The 26,339-nt window shown below is 30.0% G+C and overlaps 2 protein-coding genes across 10 annotated transcripts in view; one reads left to right on the top strand and one right to left on the bottom strand.

Annotated features, from left to right (window-relative positions):
• The window catches only part of M6 (neuronal membrane glycoprotein M6), a 41,441-nt gene extending 36,054 nt beyond the window's left edge, over positions 1 to 5,387 (bottom strand). For 2 of the 4 annotated variants that reach the window (XM_075356080.1, XM_075356081.1), the window contains exon 1: positions 4,728 to 5,115. In XM_075356080.1, the coding sequence (XP_075212195.1) occupies positions 4,728 to 4,893 (166 nt within the window). In that variant the 5' untranslated portion in view covers positions 4,894 to 5,115. Of the gene's footprint in view, positions 1 to 4,727; positions 5,116 to 5,153 lie in introns of those variants that run through there. The other 2 variants (XM_075356082.1, XM_075356079.1) reach the window with 2 other exon arrangements.
• Positions 5,388 to 5,404: 17 nt separating this feature from the next.
• The window catches only part of LOC142319132 (uncharacterized), a 103,521-nt gene continuing 82,586 nt past the window's right edge, over positions 5,405 to 26,339 (top strand). For 5 of the 6 annotated variants that reach the window (XM_075356075.1, XM_075356072.1, XM_075356077.1 and 2 more), the window contains exons 1-4: positions 5,405 to 5,792; positions 10,382 to 10,585; positions 15,849 to 16,780; positions 22,992 to 23,140. In XM_075356075.1, the coding sequence (XP_075212190.1) occupies positions 10,404 to 10,585; positions 15,849 to 16,780; positions 22,992 to 23,140 (1,263 nt within the window). In that variant the 5' untranslated portion in view covers positions 5,405 to 5,792; positions 10,382 to 10,403. Of the gene's footprint in view, positions 5,793 to 10,381; positions 10,586 to 15,848; positions 16,781 to 22,991; positions 23,141 to 26,339 lie in introns of those variants that run through there. The other variant, XM_075356078.1, reaches the window with a different exon arrangement.

The following is a 26,339-nucleotide window of genomic DNA, read 5'->3' as shown; positions in this document are numbered from 1 at the left end:
TCTTTTTTAATAAAGAATAGTTTCAGTAGCGATTTTTCCAAGTTTCATATAAAATTCTTTGCTCTAATAAAACAATTATCACATTTTTTCAGCAAAACAAAAAACATGTTATCCAAACGAAGGCCACGGCCAGACTAATATGTCTACAGAAACTGGAGTGGCAACAATCAAAAGAGAAAGCTTCACACACAGCTGTCAGTCGTGCAAATTTGGCTCATGCGCAGTTCTTCTGTAGCAGCATTAGTCTCGTTATTTAGTAGCCACACCTTGTAGGCTGACCTTAATTTATGATTCAATACAGTTGTAGTGTTAATTGAATTAGTGATCATATCTGGTAATAGTTTAAAGATATTATTCTGTTCACAAAATTCCACCACCTGCATATGAACCATATCTAAATATGAGGGTCATTCAAATATAATCCAAAATTTGTTTACATAGCTTTATTGATATTAAATAAAATTACAAATAAATTACCTTATTTTTCTATATTTAGTACTCCTTACCTTCATTCTGTTATCTCTAGTCTTGATAAATATATATAAAATAAAGAAACTACAGTGATCTTAGCAGAAATTATAATAGTAAATACTATCTTAACAACAATTTTTACCTAATTTTTCTGCATATTTTCCTTCAACAGAAATACATTTTCTCCACTGGATAGGTACATTCCTGTTCCCCTCATCAAAAGAAAAAAGATATGATGGATGTTCAAAAGGTGTCCAATGAATTTTAACAAGTTTATTGTGAGTCTGAGCTGCTATATGTGGTCGTGCTTTGTTGTGGAGAAGTAGTTTGTTGTGAATCGTTTGTTTCAGATCACAACAGTCCTGATGTCATCCCACAACTGGTAATAGTATGCTGCACTTACCACCCTTCATTCATGCTGGAAATTTATCAGCAGCATACCTTTTGAGTTTCAAAACACAGTTACCAGAACTTTTCCTGGTGACAAAAAAAACATTTCTTGACCTGGATTAGTGCCCCCTCCCCATTTTTCCTCCACTCCATACTTGTTCTCTTGCTTTCTAGGATGTACAGTTGGACCCAAGTTTCATCACACAATACAGTCCAAAAACACCTTTCCTTCTTTCTCAAAGTGAATCAGAAGTCGCCGACAGATGTTTCTGGGTATTTTTTTTCTGTGCTTCAGCGAGACGTGGAACCCACCTCGCTGACACTTGCTGCACCCAAGAATATCTAATAACACTGTATGCGCCCTCCCAACATTTATGCCCACCTCTGATACAATTGTGATGATTATGTAGCAGTCACCTTTACAAGGTCACAAATGTCACAAATGGCCTGAATGTTGTCATCATTGATGTTGGTCTGCAGATGACATTCATGACTATCATTCTGCACTGTATCACAGCCACTTTGAAATTTTTTGGCCCAATCAAACATTTGAGTTTTTGACAGGATAGCAACTCCAAACCATGTCTGAAGTCGGGTCAAAATTTCAGAGGATTTCACACCTTTATTGGCGAGAAATCAGATTATAATTCGTTGCACAACAGATGATGGTACCTCTTGCTCAGACATTCTGCTACTGATGTGGAAGTATAACCTGCAGGCTTGGATGGCCAGTTGGTCCGCTCCTCACATATCCAACTGCTCTTCCTCAGTCTATATGGCAAAAAATTGTAGTTTATATTTGAATGACCCTCATAATCTCCTTTCTCATTAGTGCTAAGAAATTTCTTGTATTGCATGATGGAAACTGCTCAATGGACTGTCAAAAACAAATTGTTCCAAGAAAAATGGGTCAAGCAGGTTATGCACTGCCATGCAGCAACATAATGCTGAAACTCAACTTTAAATCTGCTGGAACTTTAAGTCTTCTGCACCATAGATTTAAAAAAAAATTCATTTCCTTTCCTTGCATATTACTGCAAAACATTTATGACTGCTCCCATGAATTTTGCTTTATGAATATCTGTTAGCATTTTTGGTAACAATCAATAAAATAATTATATAGACTTCAAGTGTACTGTATTGTCACGCAATACGGACCTTGAAATGCCCAATAAGTGCAGACAATTTAAAAATTATTTATTTCCTCTTCAAAAATGTGCAGTAAATTTTCATTGATTACAGGTAAGTTAGAGAAGAAAATATTTGGTAAAAAGAAAAAAAATCACTCTGGATAAACAAAGATACAGCAAAATAAAAATAAAGAATATGAAAAAAGAATTAGAGGATAAAAATTTCAAGCATCACCAAACCTTAACTTGGCAGTGTATAAAATAATAATAAATGAGAAAAGAGGAACTGTAAATGGATTCGTAATGAAATTTTAACATCAGATATTAGGGAAATTAGCAATTCATATAATAAATATTTTCAAAGCAGCAAAATTAAGAAAGACAAGAGAAAATGAAGTACAACAAATATTCAAATTAAGATAAGAGCCAAATAAAATGTCACTCAAATTTTATTGAATAACTTAATGGAACTTAATAAAAAAAATTATTTAAAAGTATAAGTGACTCAGTTTCGAACTAATGTAATTATTCTTTCAAAGGTCTTTTGAAGACAGCTTATCAATAAATTCCTCAGTGGAGTTTCTGGCTACAGTGTTGTTAATTTTCTACACATCCAAAAAGGTTAGAAAAACTCATTTACTTATTTAACATATAGTTTTGGGCTACTTTATTGTGTTTTTAATGTTCACATTAGTGTACTGAGATCTTGGTCCTTGCATAATATATTTACCACTTTAATATTCTAGTTAATATCTTTGTATATAAATCATGCTTCTTCTACTGATTTACAAAGATTGATTCTATTGGCTGTAATGCTATTTAAATGTGCTCTTCATATCTATGGACAAATGTGCATCCAGTCTGTCTCACAGTCATCTAATGCAGTCACTATTCAATGTGTTCTGTTAAGAATATATATAATCTTGTATATTTAGTTTATCATTCTGAAAGTAACACAGTAACTTTTTTTATTAAACTTTGGATGTTTATTGCTTGATGTATGTTAGTTATGTATTTTCTAACAATAGTGTATTCTTGATTTTGTTCTGCATTTATGCAGCAAGTTCTTCAGTCTAATTATTGAGCAATAAATGTGTTGTTTACATATGTGGCAATGTAAAATATATAAGAACAATGTATGTTTATCCTGTATGGGTAGTTATTAGATATGTTGTAGATAAGCAACTATGTAACTAGATATGTAGTAGAAAAGTAACTATAACTGACATGCTTAGTTCCAGTTGACTTTCTATATATTATACAAAGGTACATATTCTGCACTGAAATGTAAATAAGGATGTCATTTATATGTATATGAGGAACATGCACCTCATGATTCCTTTATACAAGAATATAATGTCATTAACATAATGATGCCAACAAAATATGTATTTTCCCCCTAATGTGTATGTTGCAATCTGTTCAACTAGTAAACAATATCAACCCCCACCATTGCCCAATGAAATGAAGATTATATATATCATCCTCATCTCAATTTTGTTCTGTTATGATTTGTGTTCAGTTACATATTCAAAAGATATTTTTAATGCCTGAAACAGTATAATGGTTTCTTGAATAAGTATGTTGTAGAGATTGGCATATTAAAGGATACATAAATACACCCTCATCATGAGTCAACATACATTAAGTTGACTGGAATAATTACATTCTTAATAATTTGCCTTATGTTAAAGAACATAAATATAAAGGTGTACAAGCTATTTTTGACAGTTCAAAACCCAACATACTCTTGTTAGGTGCGACCTGATGGTTCACTTTGCGAATCAACCCCCCCCCCCCCTACCACCAACACACACTTGATATTAAGTCTAATTAGAGTATTTTGGTTATGCTTTTTATGTTGGTAATGAGAAAAAGGTGTATTTGTAATAGGGAAAATTTGTTAAGAATGTTTTATTGGAGATTTTCTTTTTGTAAAAGTTGTACAATTATATTTTAAGTTGATTATCCTGGGTTTGTTAATTTAATCTGTAATTTTATTGTGTAGTATCCTTATTTTGTTAACTTTAATAAGACAAGGTTAATATTTAATACCTTTGTCAAACAGTCTTAGGTTTTTCTGTAGTAAATGCAATGTTCATCCATTAATTGTACATATGTAAAAAAAATGTGCGAGTAATATATTTGTGTAAAACACTGAAAATATTCACTTGTACTTAATATAGGCAAGTTATTTCATTTATACATTGTATGGTTTTGTTTATTACGTATGTGTTTATTATATTTTTAAAATAATTTTCATCTTGTATAAATTAATAAGTTTTTAGTTATTCACACATGAAAGTATAATAAACTGAACAAATGCTTTTTAGGGTATCTTTCTTAAATAGTGTTTGATTATATGTTTTAGACAAAAATTCTTAAGTTCTTTGTGAAGCTGTTTTTTTAATAATCGTCTAGTAAGTGTGGATTTGAGGTTTTGTTTTATACTTGTGTAAAACTTTATGAGTAAATAGATTACTTAATTTTTTTACTGTTATACTTTAAAAGAACTGTTAATTGCTCTCTAGAGAGCTAGTTTAATTCAATAACCACCATGACATTTTAAAATTATTAAATATAAATTTTTTCCAAATTAATGGAAATTACTTTCTTCTAAGAAAAAACCTGCAACATACTAAAGAAAATTTATTACAGAAGAACGTTTTCAAGTAATATTTACATTATTTTGAAAGAGAGTCATATTAAATTTATATTTAAATATATAAGACTTACTTGGTTTATATCCATCTAAAGTGTATAAAGAATGCAATGAGCGTTCAGAATATCTTCCTACACTTAAACGAGAATTAAAATTTTGCCTATTCTTTAACAGTGAAGTAGATGCAGTTGTCATCTCCAAAGGTTTATCGTTATTACGACGTTCTTTTACACCTATCATCTTTTCTGTGACTGAGGTACGCTAATTAATGAGAAATATAGTCAAAATCCTTTAAAACAAATCTGTAACCTATCAATAAATAAAAAGGATATACATAAAATTGTACTTAGGTATATGTACGTAAAAATTTTCCCCACACTATACCCTTAACTATGAAAAGTACAACACTAGAATTTATTAATCTTTTTTTTTGATAAATCAGTTTACCTGGATTACGGTTACTCATAATATTACGTCATCGATAACAAGAAATAACTTACCCATTTTTAATTGGTGGAATCTATCAGTATGTCACAATTTTCCTTTATACACAAAACCTAACAAACGATTTCACTACACAGAATTAAATGAGATGAGAGGTAGCTACAAGTTCTAATTATTTTTAATCGTATATCAACGTGAAACAGAGTCAAATCTTTGGTATAAAATCATTTAAAATCGTAAAAAATGAAATAATTAAATTAAAATCGTAATCCGCCCATAACTCTCACTGACAGAACATCGTAATGCGAATGAACAACGCTAACAGGTAGTAAAACTTGACAGAAAAAAGTTACGTTGTAATAATTACATTATTTACGTAAATGTGTTCCTGACGTTTGTACTAACTAATTATTTTGTGTAAAGGACCAATATGAGACTATTTTAGACTGTATATTCTACAGTTTAATGGTATAATTTAATAATGTTAAAGTGGCCAATATTGTTATTTTATTTCACCAGTTGGTACATTCTCAGTAGTGAAAAACTGTTACCGTTGTTTTGATTCGCTTCATTGCTGTAGCTTAGTACGGAAATGTAATTTGCGATTCGTTTTGTGCTTATTTATGTTTAAATGTTGCAGCTTTTGTGACCAATTTGAGGGGTTTAATCTTCCAGGTGGTACATTGGTGTTTGATGTAAGTAAAATTTTAGTTTAATTGGCGACGCATGTATTTTAATTTAATCCAATGAAAATTTGATCGTTGATGCTAGGTCACTTTGTTTTCTGTTGCAAAGCTTTATTTTGATTGATTGTGAATGTATGGATGTTAATGATTTTTTTTGTGTTTTCTAAATTACTATTAACGATATTTAGCGTATGGAATTTGAATGAGGTAAAAGATAAGATAACTTAATTGACACTTGAATTGGCATATGAAACAGACGTCTCTCATAAGCAATTAAGTAGAACTGTCTCATACTTATTGTTCATAACAGCTAGCAACTAGCAGTGAACTGAATAACATTTTGTTACTAACCTGGATTATATTGAAATTTTTCTTAGTGTAAGAATGTGTTTGTTATGGGCTAGATATCAGTCCTTAGTGATTATGCTTTTATTGAATTTACTTTAAAAGTAGTAGTATAGGTATTATTAGCCTTTTTTTTCTTTTTTTGAAAATACGAACAAATAAATTTTTCTTTTAATGTACTTTAGATAGGTGAGTGAAGTTAACATTATGATAAACATAACTATAAAGTTATGTAATTCACTAGTAACCTACTTCCATAGATAAGAAAGGGTCATGGACATGATGGTAAACTACCTCCCTCTTCCTTATGTTTTATACCTTCATTACTGGTCCTGTGGGAGCAAGCCAGATGTTATTAAGTTCTCCATGGTAAAGATGACAGGATCTACAGATGTAGTGTGCTGTCTTTGTATGTTGTGGAGGTTATCTGGACTGTCTTGGGAATTCTTGTTTTCTGCCTGATGGCTGAAGCTAACAACAGATAAAACCAGGCCATGTATCCCCCTCTCAATAACCAATGGACAAGAAGTAAAACTTTTTCTTTTATCTGACCTACCTGTAAACCTCATTTGTAAATATACCTTTAATGTATAGAAACCTGCAATGGTTTTTTTAGATATATTTTTGTGAGACTCAGTACTTTTCATTGTTTGTTTATTGATTACTAAGGATAGTTATTGCTATTTGTAACAGTTTAAGATAATTATTAATAAATCATGAGTAGACTAGATCAATAACAAATAAAAATTTACCAATATTATATACTGTGTTAAATGATGGTAAATAATAAAACAGTGTTTATAACCGTTAAAACTAAAAGAAGTACCTTAAACAGGTTACTTTAGTTAATGTATTTTTAATTTTAAAAAATTAATATTACTCGATACTAATAACATTTGAATTGCCTGTCTTTTTTATTTAATTAAATTTATAAAAGCAAAGTGTTTATCATCACAAATAACATATACATAGGTTTTGGTATAGTTTTATTGTGTTTCTAATGTATCATTTTATGCAAAATTGAAAAATGAAATTAGAATTTTTCCATCACCTATGATAAGATTTTTGAAGTATTGCCTTTGCAGAATTGTATGGTTTTTTTAGGGTTAACTTATGTACACAAAAGAATATTTTATATGATTTCTAACAGGGTACAAATATAATGTTGTTATAAAGGGAATAGATGTATATGCATGATGATTCATCTACTTTAGGTTCTTACATGTCTCTGGCCTCTGTGGCACGACTGGTAGTATCAAGCCCTTTCATCTGGAGGTCCCAGGTTCAAATCCCAGTCTGTCAGACATGGCATATTCACATACCACAAAGATTTTCATTATATCTCATCCTCTGAAGCAATACATAACGATCCCTGAGGCCAAAAAAAAGGTTCACAGAACAATCTTCTAAGTAACTCAGTTAATACACTAACATTCTTTAAATGTTTGCTATGTATGTAGGTTCTGTTGTTTCATTATTTTGTGATTTGCAGTTACTGTGCCAAGAACGTGGTAAATGATGAGTGCTAATAACTTCTGTTACATGTGAATTTGACGTTTAAAGAATAACAACCAAGTTAATTTCCTCTTAAATAAATGTTATGTACTGTATTTAGCTTTAAAGTTGGGGATCAAGATATGAACTGAGCCCCTCATTTCTGTTGTTTGACCTGGTTTAAAAATCTGATGGACTGGGCTAGGGATAATTGGCTCTTGAGTTTTGTTGCACTGATGGAGTATGGCATGACCTTCAAATTACAAAGATTTGTTAGTAAATTACAAAGATAAAAGTAACAAATGGTAAATCCCACACAATGCAATACCTGAATTTACTGCCTACTAAAAGGTCAGTGCCTCATGGTGAGGACTTATCTATACTGCATCCTCCAACACAGAGCAAGATTATCCTATATTTGAAGCAGAATTTGCTTCCTGCGAACCTTATCTGATAACTCAAGGTGAGTTACACAACCTTGTTTGAAATTTAACCTTTTAAGCCTATCTTTTGGGGTATAGGCCGAAAGACTGGAATTTTCTATAATGACACTAGTGTGTTTCTTTTTTAATTGTCAGGAAGAGTTTTGAGATTTATATTCTGAAGAAAATAGAGTTATTACACTGCATCAATTTTTTTGCTGCCATAGTTTCGGTTAATAATTTTACAAAATAGAGACTGTTCATTGATTCCTGAAAAACTACTTTAAACGGCTATCCTTTTACACAATGACAATGAATTTCCTTCTGTGCAATTAGCTTATGCAACTAACATGAAAGAAATATATGACAATATGAAAATCCTCTTAGAAAAAATTCACTTTAAGAATTACTATTTTCTGTATGTTGTGATTTAATAGTTATTAATGATTTGCAGCTTGGCTACACTAAATGTTGTTGTTTTTTGTGTGAAAAGAACAGCAAGGATAAGCTAAACCATTATATCAGTGTTGTGCAAAATCTTTTAGGAAATCATAAATCCCCAACTACCATGACATAATAGGTGAATTATTACAGTCATACAAATATAGATGGGATGTAATATGTCCCTAAAAATTTATTTCTTGGATTCACACCTGAATTTCTTCCCCAAAATCTTGGTGCCATCAGTGATGAGCATGGGGAAACACTGCCACCAGCAAATCTCAGTCATGGAAAACAGGTGACAGTAGACTTGAGCACATTTGCAGATCATCCCTCTCAGAAACTGCCCCAGAAAAATCCTGTTTGTTTCAGATGGCAAACAAAAGGAAACCAATTCCTACCACATTTTAGGTAACGAAGTATATTGCATGCATGTAAAAAAATTTACATTTCTTTCAAAGTTTACTTACATAGCACAAAAAAACTGTGGATGATGGAAAAAAATTATTTACATATTGAATTGCATAGCTCAAACAATATCTACATATTTGAATTACATAATTATATTTACATACAGTGAAATGTAGGATGTTAAACGATACTCTGTCAGGATGACATATTTTGTTACTTTTGCCAAAAAAAATATTTAATTTTTGTATCTCATTGTAGTAGCTAATTATTCCCTTAAGAATATTTTTTGTCTTAATAAATAATAAATTTTATTTTTGTGTTAGTAGTAGTAGGCTGCAGTTTTATGCAGTACAAGGTGAATTTGATTCCCTCTCGCAAATGAATAATTTTGGAAATTATTCTAAAATTTAATCAGCATTAAGGATAAAAGGCCTTTTCTCAATGTATGTTAACTTTTTTTTTTTTTTTTTAATTGGCCTCAGAAAATGTAAAAATGTATACGAAAAAAAAAATTATATAAAACCTATGTATTTATTCCTGAACTTATCTTTAAATGTAAATGTAATTTTGAGGTGTTTAAACACATTCGTAATAAAATAATTTAAAATAACAATTTATGTATATTATTTTTTTGTGGTTTTTCTTTTTTTAACACTCAGTTTTGTTAATCAGAGTCATATTTGGGCAAATCATTTTTTCTAATTCACATTAGTTCTGTTACCTGAATTTGCTTGAATACTAATAACCATAATTACATAATGTATTTGGTGAACTTATTTTTTTATCCAAGATGGGCCCTCCATAATAACTCATACGTTAGATCATCTGTTACCTAAATTTCACTACCTAATTGTAATCAGTATAATAGAACAACAGTGTAACTATCTCAATATAGGCTTATTTCTTTGACAGTCTGACTGTCCCTTTTATAAGAAGGGTTTTGGATTCATATTCCAGTTCAGTACAGTTCTTTCTTTTAATTGAATGTTAACCTGTTGTAATTATTTAAGTTTATAAGTATGAGTGTATGACGTGGAGCTATAAAGTTTTTTGTTCTAACTTTTCCTGAAAACCTTGATAAGCTGTTGGTCAGACAGCAGAAGTGATTGCAACCGTAAAAGTAGAGATGATTTGTAGATTAAAACAGCTCACGCCTGAAACATATGTTGTTACACAACTCCACTTTGAAAATAAGTAAATATTTTTGCAAAAACTTAAGTGTACAAAGTTCAGTAGTGTAATTTCAAAAGCCAACAAGTAGTACACTTTAGACATTACTAAATGTTAAGATTTGTTTCACAAATAAAAATACTGCTTATTAAAAATTGGTATTATTTTGCAATACAATTCCTTATTATGTTTTATGATTTATTTTGACTTGTTCTTCCAAAATAAGAATAAATCAGTAAAAAATTAAGAGTTACTGTTTATATTTTTCATTGTTTTTAGTGTTAACAGTTTTGTATCTTATTTTTTCTATTGTAGCTTGATTAAGTTGTAAAATGTGATGGCCTCACCATTGGTTCTTCCTCCATTAGTAAAAGGAAAATTATACGGCTACTTGAAAGTAGTAATTGATGAAGTTGTATGGTGGAGAGAGCCTTCACTTACATTTAGCAGTAAGAGATGTAGCGATGTAGTATTGGTGAAAATGCAGTGGTGGGGAAGTAACAAGCCCCATTTGTTCAGGTAATAAAATTTTGAAAATGAATTTAATTATTTAAGTTATTATATCTTTTAGAGTTTATTCACAAATTAAATGATGTGCTTATTGTGAAGGGGTTTAAAGAATCATATTGAATGGGTGACCATTCAGATGGGATTTTATGAAACACCATTTGTAAACATCCGTTTTTAACATATTCATTGTAAGAATGTACTTTCATACCTTACCACCAACTGATATAAATGAAAAAATATTGGATTTTTCAAAGATAATAAATTCATACCTTATATAATCTTATGAGAAGACAGAAGCAAAAAAAACATGCTTCATATTTTCATTAAGAACATGAGTCTATCTATATTTTCTAGTAACCCGCTGCTTGTTTCTATTTACAGTTTCTTAGTTTCATTTAAAAAAAAAAAAACTGGGAGTGAACACTATCATGATAAATGGGAGGTAAGAATCAGCAAAATATTCATGTACTTTTGAATGTTTACTTATCATGTTGTAAATCTTCCTGAGATGTAAGAAGTTTCTTTTTCAACGATTTCTGGTGATTCTACTGATAGTTCTATGTAGTAGCACTGTCACTCTGGTTCTCTTTTTTTTTTTAAATACAGAAATTTTTTTTTTGTAAATTTTTAATTGGTAACTTATTGAAATAATAAATATCTTTATTGTGTACTCTTCCTGAAAATTGAGATTTATTGCATCCTATGTGCATAACGTGAAATGTATGGACATAAGATTTTTGTAAACTGTATTTTCTGTGAAATTGTTACATCTTTGGATCTTGTTTATATGTGTTAGCAAGTAGCAGAAAACTTTTAACCTCTACAATAAACCGAAGGCATTGATTATCTTATCAGTGAATTTATCTCGCTTGTTGAAATCAAAATTTTCATAGTTGTATATTTTCATTTATTTGAAGTTATTCTATTAATAAATAGTGCGTTTGGGTTTGCTTTTTATTTTATAATTTTTAAACTGCATTCACTATTGTTGATTTTTATGTAGTGAAAATTGTAAAAGGCAAAATATTAATATTTTAAATTAATGGATTGAAATTAAGATTTTATTTAATTAGTGTAACACTAATGATGAAGTGGTTATGTTAAATCCTGAATCTAATACAGCGACTAATACAAGCATTATAATTGAATCTGTGACAAGTAAAAATAGCAGCATTGAGTATAATTTGAGTAATGGCAATATTGGTAACTCTGTTCCGTGTTTAGCTGTTCACAGTAAATGTATGCTGGTAAATAATAAAATAGTTCAAATTGGTACTAAATCTAAAAATAGTTTAAAATAATTTACATAATTTTGAAATAAATTGTTTAATAGTTTAAAATAGTTTTAATTCTATAAATTGTTTTACAATCTAAATAGATTTCATTTATAATAAAATCAAGCTATATTGTGTTTTGCTCTGAAGCACCTTAATAAAATAAGTATGTCATTATTATTAAATATTTACTATGTAACAAATATTCTTGCACGAAGAATAATGTCATCTGTTAGAGCTGTCAGATGATTATCTGGTGCTCACAAGTATGAATCGCATAGACCTACCTATTTAGAAAATTAAATGTTAACTTAACCTGTGATTATGTTTGTGATGTGCAGTCTTTGCTGAAAATAATGGTCACTTATTCAGAAAAAAATAATATCCACATTTACCAAACAAGACAATGGAACTGATTTTGTATAACTGAACGCAATACTTCGGATTATAAGAAAGGGCCTTATTATGTTTCCATTGCCATTTTTAATAAACTCCTGAACCATTTGAAAGATCTTCCCGTAGATTTATTTGAAATACAATTAAAAGATTTTCTATTATGGAGACATGAATTGCATGATGAATTTTGAAATACTAATCAAAAACAAAAGAAAAAAAACATGATTTATGATTTATCTGTTCCCAGTTCAATGTGCACACACAAATTTGTCCTCAAAATAATTTTCACCATCGGCATCTGAATTGTGAATTATTTTGTAGTAATTTTTATATTTAATGTATTCATCTTAATAATGTTTATGTGTTTGTATTAATATAAATTACTATTGATATAAATTTTCATTAAGAAAATTAAATTAAAAATCTGATATTAAATCACATTTATTTTCTAATCTTATAATTTTTTTTAATATTTATAATTTATCTTATATTGACATGATCTGTATAATGTATTTTCATGTACCAGTCAGAATAAAGATTAATTTATTTATAAATTTAAATCTGTTGTACTAAAAATTATTTATAACTTAAGCTTAGGTTTCCCAATAATGATCACACTGAATTAGACTGTTTTATACATTTTTTGTATACTATTTTCTAGCTGTTTCAGATTAAACTAATATTTATGACAGTTAGTATTTTGAGGAAACCTTTTAATTTCCACCCTGATCCAGAAAATGTGTATGAAAAAATATACTTCTGATATTATGGCTACTTAAGAAATAGATATGGACACTATCATAAGACTTGAGCAGAACAGTATTTTTCTTCTGAATCATTTATTAATGGTATACCTAATTATAAATACATAATCTCTAAAAGAAAAATATCTTCTAAGAACCAAATAATTCCAATATATTAAAAATATTATAATTGATGCTGTTCAAATTAGAGAATCGTGAATTTAGTGCAAAACTTCTATTTACTTTAGTTTACCCTGATAGACATTTAGTTTTTGAAACCTTGGTTAGATTTAAGGGGTGGCTTTAGTGCAAGCAGTATATTCCAATAAAGCTATCCAAGTGAGAAATCAAATTATGCTTTTAACATGACAGTTCAACACATTACCTTTTACAAAATGAATTTTGCCAATCCAAAAAAAATTCTAAACAAAGCAATTGTAAGAACATATTTCCTTTCGTAGAAAGATGTACATAACTTGCAGAAAGGATTTTAGAATGAACAATTCATATTTTTCTGTGATAATTTTCTTAGTAACATTAATGTTTTTAAATTTCTAAGAGAGGTCTTGGGTTTGAATCCCGATCAGGCATGGTATTTTCACACACACTACAAATCATTCATCTCATCCTCTGAAGCAATGCCTAATGGTGGACCTGAAGGTTAAAAAAAAATTTCTAAGAGAGGAACAGTACAGTGAAGTAACAGTGTTTTCAAGTGAACTTAGAATTGTATTTTTAAAAGTGGGAAAAAGGAGAGTAACCAAAATTCTGATTGAAAAAGAACTCTGTTTTAAGTTAATGGCAGGGTACTGGAAGAATGAATGTTATCTGTTTATTTATTTATTTATTTTTTTTCAATGATGTATCAAAATAAAATAATATCTAAAAGAGAATTGGTTTTATGGTAGATTTAAAGTCAGATTAAAAAAAAAAAGTTTTGTGAATAAGTTTATAAATTCAATTGATCAATTTTATGTGATATCGTTATCACCACAGAAATTATTGAAACTGGCATGCACTACGGCACTTAATGATTGAAGCTGCTCTCATAAGTGATAGAATTTTTTTTAAAATAAATGGAAAAAGAAAAGTACATGCTATGTATAAAATATAAATTTACCCAGCTAGCTTACTTGAAGATTATATAATAGAACTACTGAAGCATTGAGGAAGGCTATCTGGTGTCTTAGAAATAAGATTGATATAGAGACACTTTGTTCAGTAATTTGAATATAAAGAGCATCAACCTTTCTGTATTGTTTTGCTTATTTTTACCTAATCAATGTAAATTGAGAGATAAATGTAAGAAATTTCACACATCTTACCTTTATTCAATCAGTCTACCCTACCATCTATCTTTCTTGTTTTGAAATCTTTCTAAACATATCTGTTAAAAAAATTGTTTACTACAATTGTTAGAAAATAAAATAATTTCTACTAAATAATATTTTTTTAAGCTCAAAAAACCAAACACTACAAAACCAATATATATATATATATATATATATTACATACACAGGTGATTCATGTTATCACTAGATGCTAAAGATTCATCCTGATTCCTGAGGCAGAGTGAAATAAAACCATACTGAATTTCTTTCAGGTCAAATCTTTGACCTGAAAAATTGAATAAAATAGGTTCCAGAACCATAATTTCAGTAGTTTTCATAATATCTGATGTAAAACAAAAAAATGTATTATCCAAAAATACATTAATAGCGAACTTAATACTAAGCCATCAACAAGGCCCTAGTTCCCTTTAAGGTTAAGATGTTAAAAAGATTAATTATTTCTTCACCCCCAAGGAGGGTGAAGTTATGAATTAAAGATATTCATTAAGAAAAAAATAGATTAATCCTTTTACTTCATTATTATATTTCTACCACCATGACAAAGACATAAATTATGAACTTTTTGTCATCAAAGGTGTGTGTACTCTAGTACTGTAGTTACTATTATTCTATCTTTTGTAATTTAGTTTATTTTTCAGTTCCTATAAAGCTGAATACTATAGTTATTATGTATTAACATTATTCCCACAACCATTAGGATAATGTACAGTGCAGGGGTCCAGGAGGTGGACCCCTCTGCGCAGATGGGAATGACAACTGAAGCAAGCTATGCGGTTGTCTAGGACACCAGTCCTCCAGGAAAATTGGAAATTGTGAGCAAAGTGAGCTCTACGGCCATGGGGGTACACCCGTTGGCCCAAGGAGTCCCTGAGTTGGCTCTGGGATTCAGCTGGCCTGACATGAGCCCCAAGGATATATTTAGAGCATGGCAGAAGGGTCATGTGATTTTTATATTTAACTAAGTTTTAGGATCTAAATTTGAATATTTATCTAATAGAAAATCCCCCCATTTTTTGTTTCAAAAACATGAAATTTTTATTCCTTTTTGTAGCATATTAACAGGAGAATTCTATTTTAAATAAAACTTAGTAAAGTGTAAAATTATACCTTTTAAAGATTTTTTAATTTTTTTTATCTCTAATCTCAAAGAATTCTTGAAATTTCATTAAAATTAATTACTCTTTCAATTAGATTCTTTTCACAGAAAATATTTTAGAATATTCTCTAAGTTCAACTGCAGCTTATACACTGTGTTTTTTTTATGACATTAAAGAGATGCAGATGTTAAACTACTTTTGTTACTTGAAAAAAACTGTCAGCATATATAAGAAATCATGACATGTCATAAGAAAATGGTAAAAATTAATTTTATTTTTTCAAATTGTCTGTTATCTGTAGATTTTTTCGATGAGAATTGATTTAATATATAACACCTGGTAGTTACAATTTGTTTTACATGTAACCATAACGTGGTTAAATTTTATTATGTATATTGTTTTGTTTTCAGGCCATCTGATGTAACACACCATGATTGCTCATTAGACTGTTCTGATTATTCTCAAAAAGGTTGTGGTTCTTGTAAGACATTTGAGATAAGAACAAATATAAAGTTATTTGAAAATTATTTAAAACATTGTGAAAATTTGTATTTATATGTAGGGGATGAAAAATCCAAAAGAGTTATTGGAACAGTGGTTATTCAAGAGATTTTTAAAATACTGTATGATGATATGCCTTACCACAGTCGGTATTATCCTATTTTAAATGAATTCAACAACAGAATTGGTGATCTACATGTTTGTTTTAATGTTAAATTAATTGATCAAAAAGAAAATCCGATAAAGATTGAAAAATTAGCATCTGATGAAATTAAGAATAGTAATTTAAAACTGTGTAAAAAACATCATAGTATGGTGTTTAAAAATAACTGTAAAACCACAAAAGATGTTAAAGAAGGTTACAGTTCTACAAATATTGCTAACGGAAATAATATTTCTGGTAAAAAATCTAAACATGGCACAGCTCACACAACAACTGGTAAATTACAGAACAGTATAGTAAATCAGACAGCCCTTAAAAATGTGAATTCAGTGATATTAGGTAGTGAGAGTCATACTGGAATTAAATGCCCACCAAACACTATGAGATCTGTTGATGGTGATGGTAAAATAGATCGCGATCATTTTTTGAACAGAGTGTTAACTGATGGTATAAAATTGAGGAATGCTATGCTACTATCCATTATTAAAGATGGTAAGCAAAATGATGCTATTAGTAACGATGGATTTAGTTACGCAGTTGATAAATTTACCAGAATACAATCCATTTCTGCCAGTAATCAGTCTATTGATGAATCAACAAAAGATTGCCCAATGGAGACTTTTCAGTCACCTCTGATGTCTACTTTAGAAGAATTGACGTTAACAGATTATTTATCTGGTATGTATTAAAGAGAATTTATTTGTTTTTTTCCTTGCATATTAACTAACTGTTTCAGTCAATATCATTGGCTTGCATGAGTTTTAAATCTTTGATGTGTGTGGTTTAGTGATATTCCACCAGTTTTCCAAATATTGTCAAAAACTAATAATGTGAGACTGAGAGTTCTATATGCCTTAAGAGTCATAATAGATTTTACAGTGATTGTAAATGTCAGATGTTAGTTTCTGTAGTTAAAAGTTATACTGATTCTAAAGATATGAATGAATTATAAGACCAAAGTTAAAGGGAAAAGTAATGTAAAAGATTTCACTTTTACCTAGAAAATTTATTTCATTACTACTTGTAGGTTATTTGTGACCAGGAAGTCAAGAAATTATTCACTTAATACAGTTGACACTACTTAACCCGCACAGTTTGTGATGGGCAGTGGAATTGCAGTGCTTCACTTAGTTCTTCTCATTCATGAAAGTAAACAATCCCAGTTCTTCCTGCTGTCTGTTGGGGAGAAATTCCTTTTAAGTCAAATTACAGGTAGGAAGAACTCAGTGTATCTTTTGTCTACTGTTTCCCTCTGGGGTCAGTAGTTGTGGTGATATTTTTTCCACAAAACTATATCAAAGGAAATTGTTGTGACCTTCATTATTACAAGTTCTGATATTATTACAATAGGTGTTATAGCCTCCTCTATGAATCATGAGACCATGCTGTTGGTGAGTGGGCTTGAGTGTCAGTGATACAGAGTAGCTGGACCGAAGGTGCAACCATATCGGAGAGGTATCTGTTGAGAGCCAGACTAAGGAATGATTCTGAAAGAGGGCAGCAGCTCTTTCAGTAGTTGTTAGGGGCGTGAGTCAGGACCACTTAAACAGCCATATCAACATCATTCAGTCCTCTAAGTACTGCGCAGCTGAAAGCAATGGAAAACTACAGCTGCTTTTTTTCCAAGTAAATGTGGCTCTCTGCATTTTCATATAGGAATGATGGAGGTGCCTTCCTTGGTAAAATATTCCGGAGGTAAACAAGTCCCCCGTTCGGATCTCCGGGTGGGGACTACTAAGGAGGGGGTCACCAGAAAATTAAAAAATAACATTCTACGAGTCGGAGCGTGGAATGTTAGAAGTTTAAAAAAGGTTGGTTTCTCTTTTTAAATTTTCCAATTGAAAAAGAGAAATGGATAAGATAAATGTGGATGTAGTAGGAATTAGTGAGGTTCGGTGGGAAGAGGAAGGCAAGTTTTGTTCAGGTGATTTTAGAATAATAAACTTGGCTTCAAATAATGGGCATGCAGGAGTAGGTTTCATAATGAACAAGAAGATAGGGAAGAAAGAGTAGAATATTTCAACATGCATAGCGATAGAATCATTGTAATAAGGATAAAATCAGAACCTAAACCGACAATGATTGTTAATATTTATATGCCTACAAGCGCCCATGATGATAATGAGGTAGAGTGTGTATACGAAGAGATTAATGAAGCAATTAAACACGTAAAAGGAGATAAAAATTTAATAATAGTTGGAGATTGGAATGCAAGCATTGGAAAAGGCAAGGAAGGAAATATAGTAGGTGAATATGGGCTGGGCAGAAGGAATGAAAGAGGGAACAGACTTATAGAGTTTTGCACAAAGTATAATTTAGTAATTGCCAACACCCAATTTAAAAATCATAATAGAAGAATATACACTTAAAAAGCCAGGCGATACTGCAAGGTATCAGATAGATTATATCATGTTTAAGCAAAAATTTAGGACTGCAAAACTTACCCTGGAGCAGACATTGATAGCGACCATAATGTGGTGATAATGAAATGTAGATTGGGGTTTAAAAACCTGAAGAAAAGGTGTCAGATGAATCGGTGGAATTTAGAGAAGCTTGTGGAAGAGGGGGTAAAGAAGATTTTTGAGGAGGACATCGCAAGAGATCTGAGTAAAAAAGATAAGGTAGAAAATGTAGAAGAAGAATGGGAGAATGTTAAAAAGGAGATTATTAAATCAGCAGAAGCGAACTTGGGCGGAACAAAGAGAACTGGTAGAAAACCTTGGGTTTCAGACAATATATTGCACCTGATGGATGAACGTAGAAAATATAAGAATGCTAGTGATGAAGAAAGTAAAAGGAACTATCGACAATCAAGACAGGAAGTGCAAACTAGCGAAAGAAGAGTGGATTAAAGGAAAGTGTTCAGAAGTGGAAAGAGAAATGAACATTGGTAAAATAGATGGAGCATACAGGAAAGTTAAGGAAAATTTTGGGGTACATAAATTAAAATCTAATAATGTGTTAAACAAAGATGGTACACCAATATATAATACGAAAGGTAAAGTCAATAGATGGGTGGAGTATATTGAAGAGTTATACGGAGGAAATGAATTAGAAAATGGTGTTATTGAGGAAGAAGAGGAAGTTGAGGAGGATGAAATGGGAGAAACAATACTGATATCTGAATTTAAGAGAGCATTTAAAGATTTAAATGGCAGAAAGGCTCCTGGAATAGACGGAATACCTGTAGAATTACTGTGCAGTACAAGTGAGGAAGCGATTGACAGATTATACAAGCTGGTGTGTAATATTTATGAAAAAGGGGAAGTTCCGTCAGACTTCAAAAAAAGTGTTATAGTCATGATACCAAAGAAAGCAGGGGCAGATAAATGTGAAGAATACAGAACAATTAGTTTAACTAGTCATCCATCAAAAATCTTAACTAGAATTTTATACAGAAGAATTGAGAGGAGAGTGGAAGAAGTGTTAGGAGAAGATCAATTTGGTTTCAGGATAAGTATAGGGACAAGGGAAGCAATTTTAGGCCTCAGATTAATAGTAGAAGGAAGATTAAAGAAAAACAAACCAACATACTTGGCGTTTATAGACCTAGAAAAGGCATTCGATAACGTAGACTGGAATAAAATGTTCAGCATTTAAAAAAAATTAGGGTTCAAATATAGAGATAGAAGAACAATTGCTAACATGTACAGGAACCAAACAGCAACAGTAATAATTGAAGAACATAAGAAAGAAGCCGTAATAAGAAAGGGAGTCCGACAAGGATGTTCCCTATCCCAGTTACTTTTTAATCTTTACGTGGAACTAGCAGTTAATGACGTTAAAGAACAATTTAGATTCGGAGTAACAGTACAAGGTGAAAAGATAAAGATGCTACAATTTGCTGATGATATAGTAATTCTAGCTTGGAGTAAAAAGGATTTAGAAGAAACAATGAATGGCATAGATCAAGTCCTACGCAAGAACTATCGCATAAAAATAAACAAGTACAAAACAAAGGTAATGAAATATTAGAAATAACAAAGATTGACCAATGAATGTGAAAATAGAAGGAGAAAAGATTATGGAGGTAGAAGAATTTTGTTATTTGGGAAGTAGAATTACTAAAGATGGACGAAGCAGGAGCGATATAAAATGCCGAATAGCACAAGCGAAATGAACCTTCAGTCAAAAATATAATTTGTTTACATCAAAAATTAATTTAAATGTCAGGAAAAAATTTTTGAAAGTATATGTTTGGAGTGTCGCTTTATATGGAAGTGAAGCTTGGACAATCGGAGTATCTGAGAAGAAAAGATTAGAAGCTTTCGAAATGTGGTGCTATAGGAGAATGTTAAAAATCAGATGGGTGGATAAAGTTACAAATGAAGAGGTATTGCGGCAAATAGATGAAGAAAAGAAGCATTTGGAAAAATATAGTTAAAAGAAGAGACAGACTTATAGGCCACATACTAAGGCATCCTGGAATAGTCACTTTAATATTGGAAGGACAGGTAGAAGGAAAAAATTGTGTAGGCAGGCCACGTTTGGAATATGTAAAAAAAATTGTTAGGGATGTAGGATGTAGGGGGTGTACTGAAATGAAACGACTAGCACTAGATAGGAAATCTTGGAGAGCTGCATCAAACCAGTCAAATGACTGAAGACAAAAAAAAAAATATGTTATAGATTAGTTTACTAATTGAATAACTACTACTTGCGATGTGTTAATTTCTAATACAGGGCAAAGTATCAAGATAATAATGTCACCTGAGTATCCTTCTGTGCATTAAGGAATACTGTACTATGTACTCCTTAATACATGGGTGATTTAATTTGATGAAGGTTGATTTTGAAGAACTGCAGCCTCTTCACCATGACATGAAATTTTACTTTTTAGGCTCAGATATTCTCTGAACTCTAAGGTAGCTAGACCTGATAAGATTCTAAACTATTTGTTGCTCTCTTCGTTCGGAAGAGAGCTTCCTTCGAATAAGGTATTTGAAGGAAGCTAAGGAAGAATAAGGTATTTTTTCTATAAGTTTTAAGAGTTTGTTGGGAGGTTTGATTATTCATCAACTCTAAATGGCCAGCAGTTTTATAATAAGGTCTCGAAAAAGAGGTGTTTTGATATGCCTCATATATAGAGACCCTGCCCAGTAAAGTTTTGGCAGAGAACTCTCATAGGAACCTTACCCTCTCTAATCAGAACAATAATCGCAGTCCCTATTCTGCTTCCCTTCAGCAAGGATGAAATGGAAAAAAATATAAGAAGAGATATTAAGTATACTTGTACAACCAGTCAACAAGTAAAATCAATATAGAACTTAAATAACTATAAACAGTTAAAAAAACATAATAAATAACACATCATATTCTACATTTTTTATTAAATATATACACAGAAAAAATATCTGTTTGACAGTTAGTTAATAATATAAAACAATGTATTTTAAAATATAAAAATTTTTATTTAGTTTTTAAAAAAAAAGAAAATACCTTAAAAGTTTGGACTATACCAAATCCTAAGTTATAGTTTAAAATCTCAATTAAGAATACTTGTTTTATGATATTTTCTGAGGAATGTTTATTTGCCCATTAACATTGTTTATTATTTCTTTGATTTTCTTTTTTTTTTCTTTCTTGTATGAAGTAAAGGAAGTATTGTGATCGTGAAAAATTTCAGATTTCAACAGAAATATCCATTTTGACTAGTTTTGGGGTGACGTTTGTGTATACATACATTTGTATGTATACATTATTATTTGTATATATGTATCTCGCATAACTCAAAAACGATCAGCTGTAGGATGTTGAAATTTTGGATTTAGGACTGTTGTAACATCTAGTTGTGCACCTCCCCTTTTGATTGCAAGCAACTTCACCAAAAAGGACCAAAATCCAAAAAAAATTGGATTTTGGGCTTTATCTTAACTGCACCAATAAGCCCTAATTGAGGGCTTTTCAAAAATATACCATACATGGTACTTATTTTCATTGGTTCCGGAGTTATAGTCAAATAAAATTTTTATTAATGATATATTTTGATATTAAAAGGGGAAGGCACATCAGTTCAAATTCAACTTAATTACCTTTTTTCAATAAAATTTTATGTACTTTTAAAAATGTATATATGTTATTTAATAGGCGTGCAAGGCAGTCGTGTGGTGTCCATATCATATTTTTTTATGTAATCTATGCATACATTTTCCATATTATGTATTTATGATATTGATTGTTTAACAGTTGAAATGGTCATATAGATTTCGATTTAAAGTAACATTATTTGTTAATAGTGGAATGTAATTGTGTTTTTTCCAATTTAATAAATGATCGAATAAACTTTAATAGAAAGTTAGCTCATAGAAATTTTTATACTTAATTTAATATTCCGTTCATTTTATATCATTAAATCTATAATTATTTACTATTATATGATGATTTATAAATTGTTTATTTATTTACGTAGGCTAATATTAACCTTCAGTTGGATGTCCAAACAAATCGGTTTCCATAGCACTATAGCACATGTATATTAGACATCAGCTAAGCTTAAATATACATAGATTATTAAATAAACATACATAGATTCAGTTGCCATTTTGTAACACTTGAGTAGTACCTGGTGAAATTTAGGGGTGATTGTTGTGGCTTCCACAACCTGCCATCATTTCTTTTTTGAAAGAAGGAACATCTCGAGCCAAGATCCACCATCCGTTTGTTTACAGAAACTCTAGTGTAGTTAAACTACACTAGAGTAGTTTATAAAAATAATATAATGTGTGATTGTTCTGTGCGATAATGGTGCTGTAAATTCAGGGAAAGGGAAACTAAAAAAAAATGATATCTTTTTATCTATGTAATATGATTGTCAAAATAAATACCCTACTCTAATTAACTTACATGTTACCTGTGATTTTAATCAGTTTTTTCTTTTCATTGATGTTAGGTAAGCCTATGTCTGCCAGAGAGGAAAAGTGTGCCTTGGAAACACTAAGGAGTATTTCTCCAACAGACAGTTTGATTGAAGCAGCTGTTACTGCTACCACTAATCATTGTGAGGGTGATAGTCATTTCCGTAAACAACATTTCAAAGAAAGTATTTTTGCTTTGGTTTTTTGTTTTTTTTTTTTTTGTTAGCATGTTCATTTAATTTAAGATAAACGTTATTTTATAATTTACTTCCATTTTTATAAAGTTAGAAATAAAAAAATACTCTTAAAACTAAGCACAGTACAATTATGCCGAAATTATTGACTGATTAGGTTATTTATCAGGATTAACGAGTTAATTTAATCATAAAGTTTCAGGTGATTATTTAAATGTAAACATGATGATCAACAGTATAAAAATGTTTGAAAGCAAAAATTATGTAATTAAATTGGTAGTCCAATCCCCCAAATAAAATTTCAGTCAAAATCTTAAAGAATTAAAAACTGGCTTACTTTCTGTATGTGTATTTTTTTTTTTTTTACTAGATAAATGTAAAAAAAATAATTGTAAAGCCTGGAAATTAAGCAATTTTAAAAATGGCTGGTTTTTCAGGACTAGTGCTATATCTGAAAAAAGGAAAATAAACATGTAAATAGTGGCTTTTCTAAATGAAAATGAAGGCCGTCCTACAGTAAAAAGGTATATTTTATCATTCCATAATTTTTTTTTTTTTTTTGAAATTGGAACTAAGTGGAATAAACATTGGCAGAAAAACAAAGCAGTTGTTTTTTATTGAAGAAATAATTTATTTTATAGATGCATTACATAAAACTTTAGGAGAAAGATAATATTACTGTACTCTCCTAATGAGATTTTTAGAGTACTTCTTAAATGATAAATTATAGCAAAGGGAACAAATTTATACTTGTATTTGCCATCTGCAGGAAATTTTATGAGAATAAAAATCAAGGTAATATTAAAGAAAAGCTTGGCTGTGATAAAGTACAAGGATATAAAATGGCATTATACTTAATTACTTGTGCTCTTACCCATCAACGGTTTTTATTTTGTTCAACAAATTAAGTAAATTTCATGGTTTTTCATTGTGTTTATTATGATGTAAATATGATAATGTTTCTTATGATCACAAATATGAACTTCACTTTGTCGGCTTGTAAATTTTTCATAGAATTACTATTCAGTTATTCAGAAATCATGGAAAAGATACTAATAGGTTACTGTATATTTTGGAACCTGTAATTTCTTTCTGATTACGAAATTAAATATAATACTTTATGAGTATATTACTTATTTGAAAATGAAATAAATTTAACCAGCAATTAATTAGAATAATTTAATTAAGTAAACATTTTAAAATGGTATCATAGTTCATAGCATTACATTCAAAACTGATTGTAATAATTTGGACATATAGGCTTAAGGAATCACAAGTTGGACATAGCTGGGGAATAAAAAATAAAATAATATTTTTATATTAATTTACTAAATAATTAAACGATCAATACTATCTTATTACTGTCCTTAACCAGTTTCGTGTGCAGTTTTCATAGAACTATCTTCAATGATAGGCCAACAAACCTCAATTTCTGAGCTTGACTCAGTTTTACTACCTGATGTCTCATCATCGTCCATCCCTATATTTATAATTATGCCTTCAATGGCATCTTCCATTAATGTGTCTGTTTTCCAGTAATAATCCAGACACTAGAGTACTTGATGAAATTGAATGTAATGTAATGTGAGACATATTGCAGTCTCAAATATATATTTTTTTTTAATTAGATTCCAAATAAATTTTATTGGGTTAAAATTTGGGTGGTAAGGTGGCAATGTAATCACTAATTGCTTTTTTTTAGTATTTCATCTAATTAATATTGTGGTTTTGGGCGGTGTAGTTTTACAGTTTCTAAAAGTTTTTTTTTTTTTGTTAGATCTGGGCTGTAATAATGTTATGTTTTTGGAACCGTTTTTGAATATTTTTTTTTCAATGAATTGGATGATAGATGTTTATATTTTTGTTTATTATGGTAAGGTGTGTTATGTATGATTAAAATACAATTTGTCGGTAATCCTGGGATAACTTGATTTTCAGTATACTTCAAAAAATGTTCGTTGTTCATTTCTTTATGATAACATTCTGTTTTACTTTTGGAATCTTACATTAAAATTCACGTCTTTTAAGTAACAACTGTTGCAATTTCCAATGAAAGAACAGATAATATTTGTTTTCTTTAGTAATAACATGTTTGCAAATTATATAATGCATATAACTATACACCTATTTTAAACTTTTAACCCATAATTCTATGACTCGTGCATCCCTGTTCATCATAATATCATTACTTAAACCAAAACAGTTGATGTAAGAAATTTATACTTTTTTTAGTATACATTTTCATCATGCTTGTTCTTTTAAAGTACATTGACTAAGAAAACAATTTATTACAAAACAACAGCAAAAGTTAAAATTCATTATTTATACAAAACTAGCCGTAATTAAGCAGAAGAAAACTGGTTTTTATAATTAAAAATTGAAATTAAAATGACATCAATTAATTCAATTCATTGGTGTAAATAAAGCCTGGTGTAAATAATATAATATTATGTAACACGATCATGATGTGTGTCTGCGTCCATACACACAGACAATAGTGTTTAAAACAGCAATCTAATCTCATGGGAGAAGTCACAATTACTTTACTAGAACCATTGGAATATGACTACACAGAAGTAGTTCATAAACTCTCCAAATATGCACTTCGCTTTATCAACTAGCAAGTCTTAAATCATCTGACATAGTGATTGAACTATTTTACAGAAGTATGGATTTTATTAATAATTTTTCTTATATTAATCTTATTCTACTGATACATGAATCATAAAGTGTTAATTATCAGAATACATTTTCATTTATTGTAACCATCACCAAAACTACAGTGTTTTCTTACTATAAAATATACATAACAGTAAGTAATGTTACATGAGAGTTGGCCCATCCAATGATGATACCTCCACAATAACAAACAGTAAAAGATTAGGATAACATAAACATCCATGTTGATAAACATACAGTAAAAGGTTGATAAATTTGATAACATACAAGGTGTAAGAATACCTTCTCCAATCTATTAACCAATGTGACCAACACATTCAGTTACACACAATGACTTTTATCACATAGGGAATAAACATAGGTAGATAAATGAACTAATGAAAACAGCATTAAACAGAAATAACGTAAACAATAATAAACAAAAATTGTTAAAAAATAATAATAAGAAATAGTACCAAAAAAAAAGCATGAAAATGGAGTATCTTCAACAACCATCACTTAGGTCCAGCA

This window comes from Lycorma delicatula, chromosome 2 (assembly GCF_047948215.1).
Source record: "Lycorma delicatula isolate Av1 chromosome 2, ASM4794821v1, whole genome shotgun sequence".
In the NCBI taxonomy this organism is placed as follows: Eukaryota; Metazoa; Arthropoda; class Insecta; order Hemiptera; family Fulgoridae; genus Lycorma; species Lycorma delicatula.
This window is presented reverse-complemented; position numbering and strand designations above follow the sequence as displayed.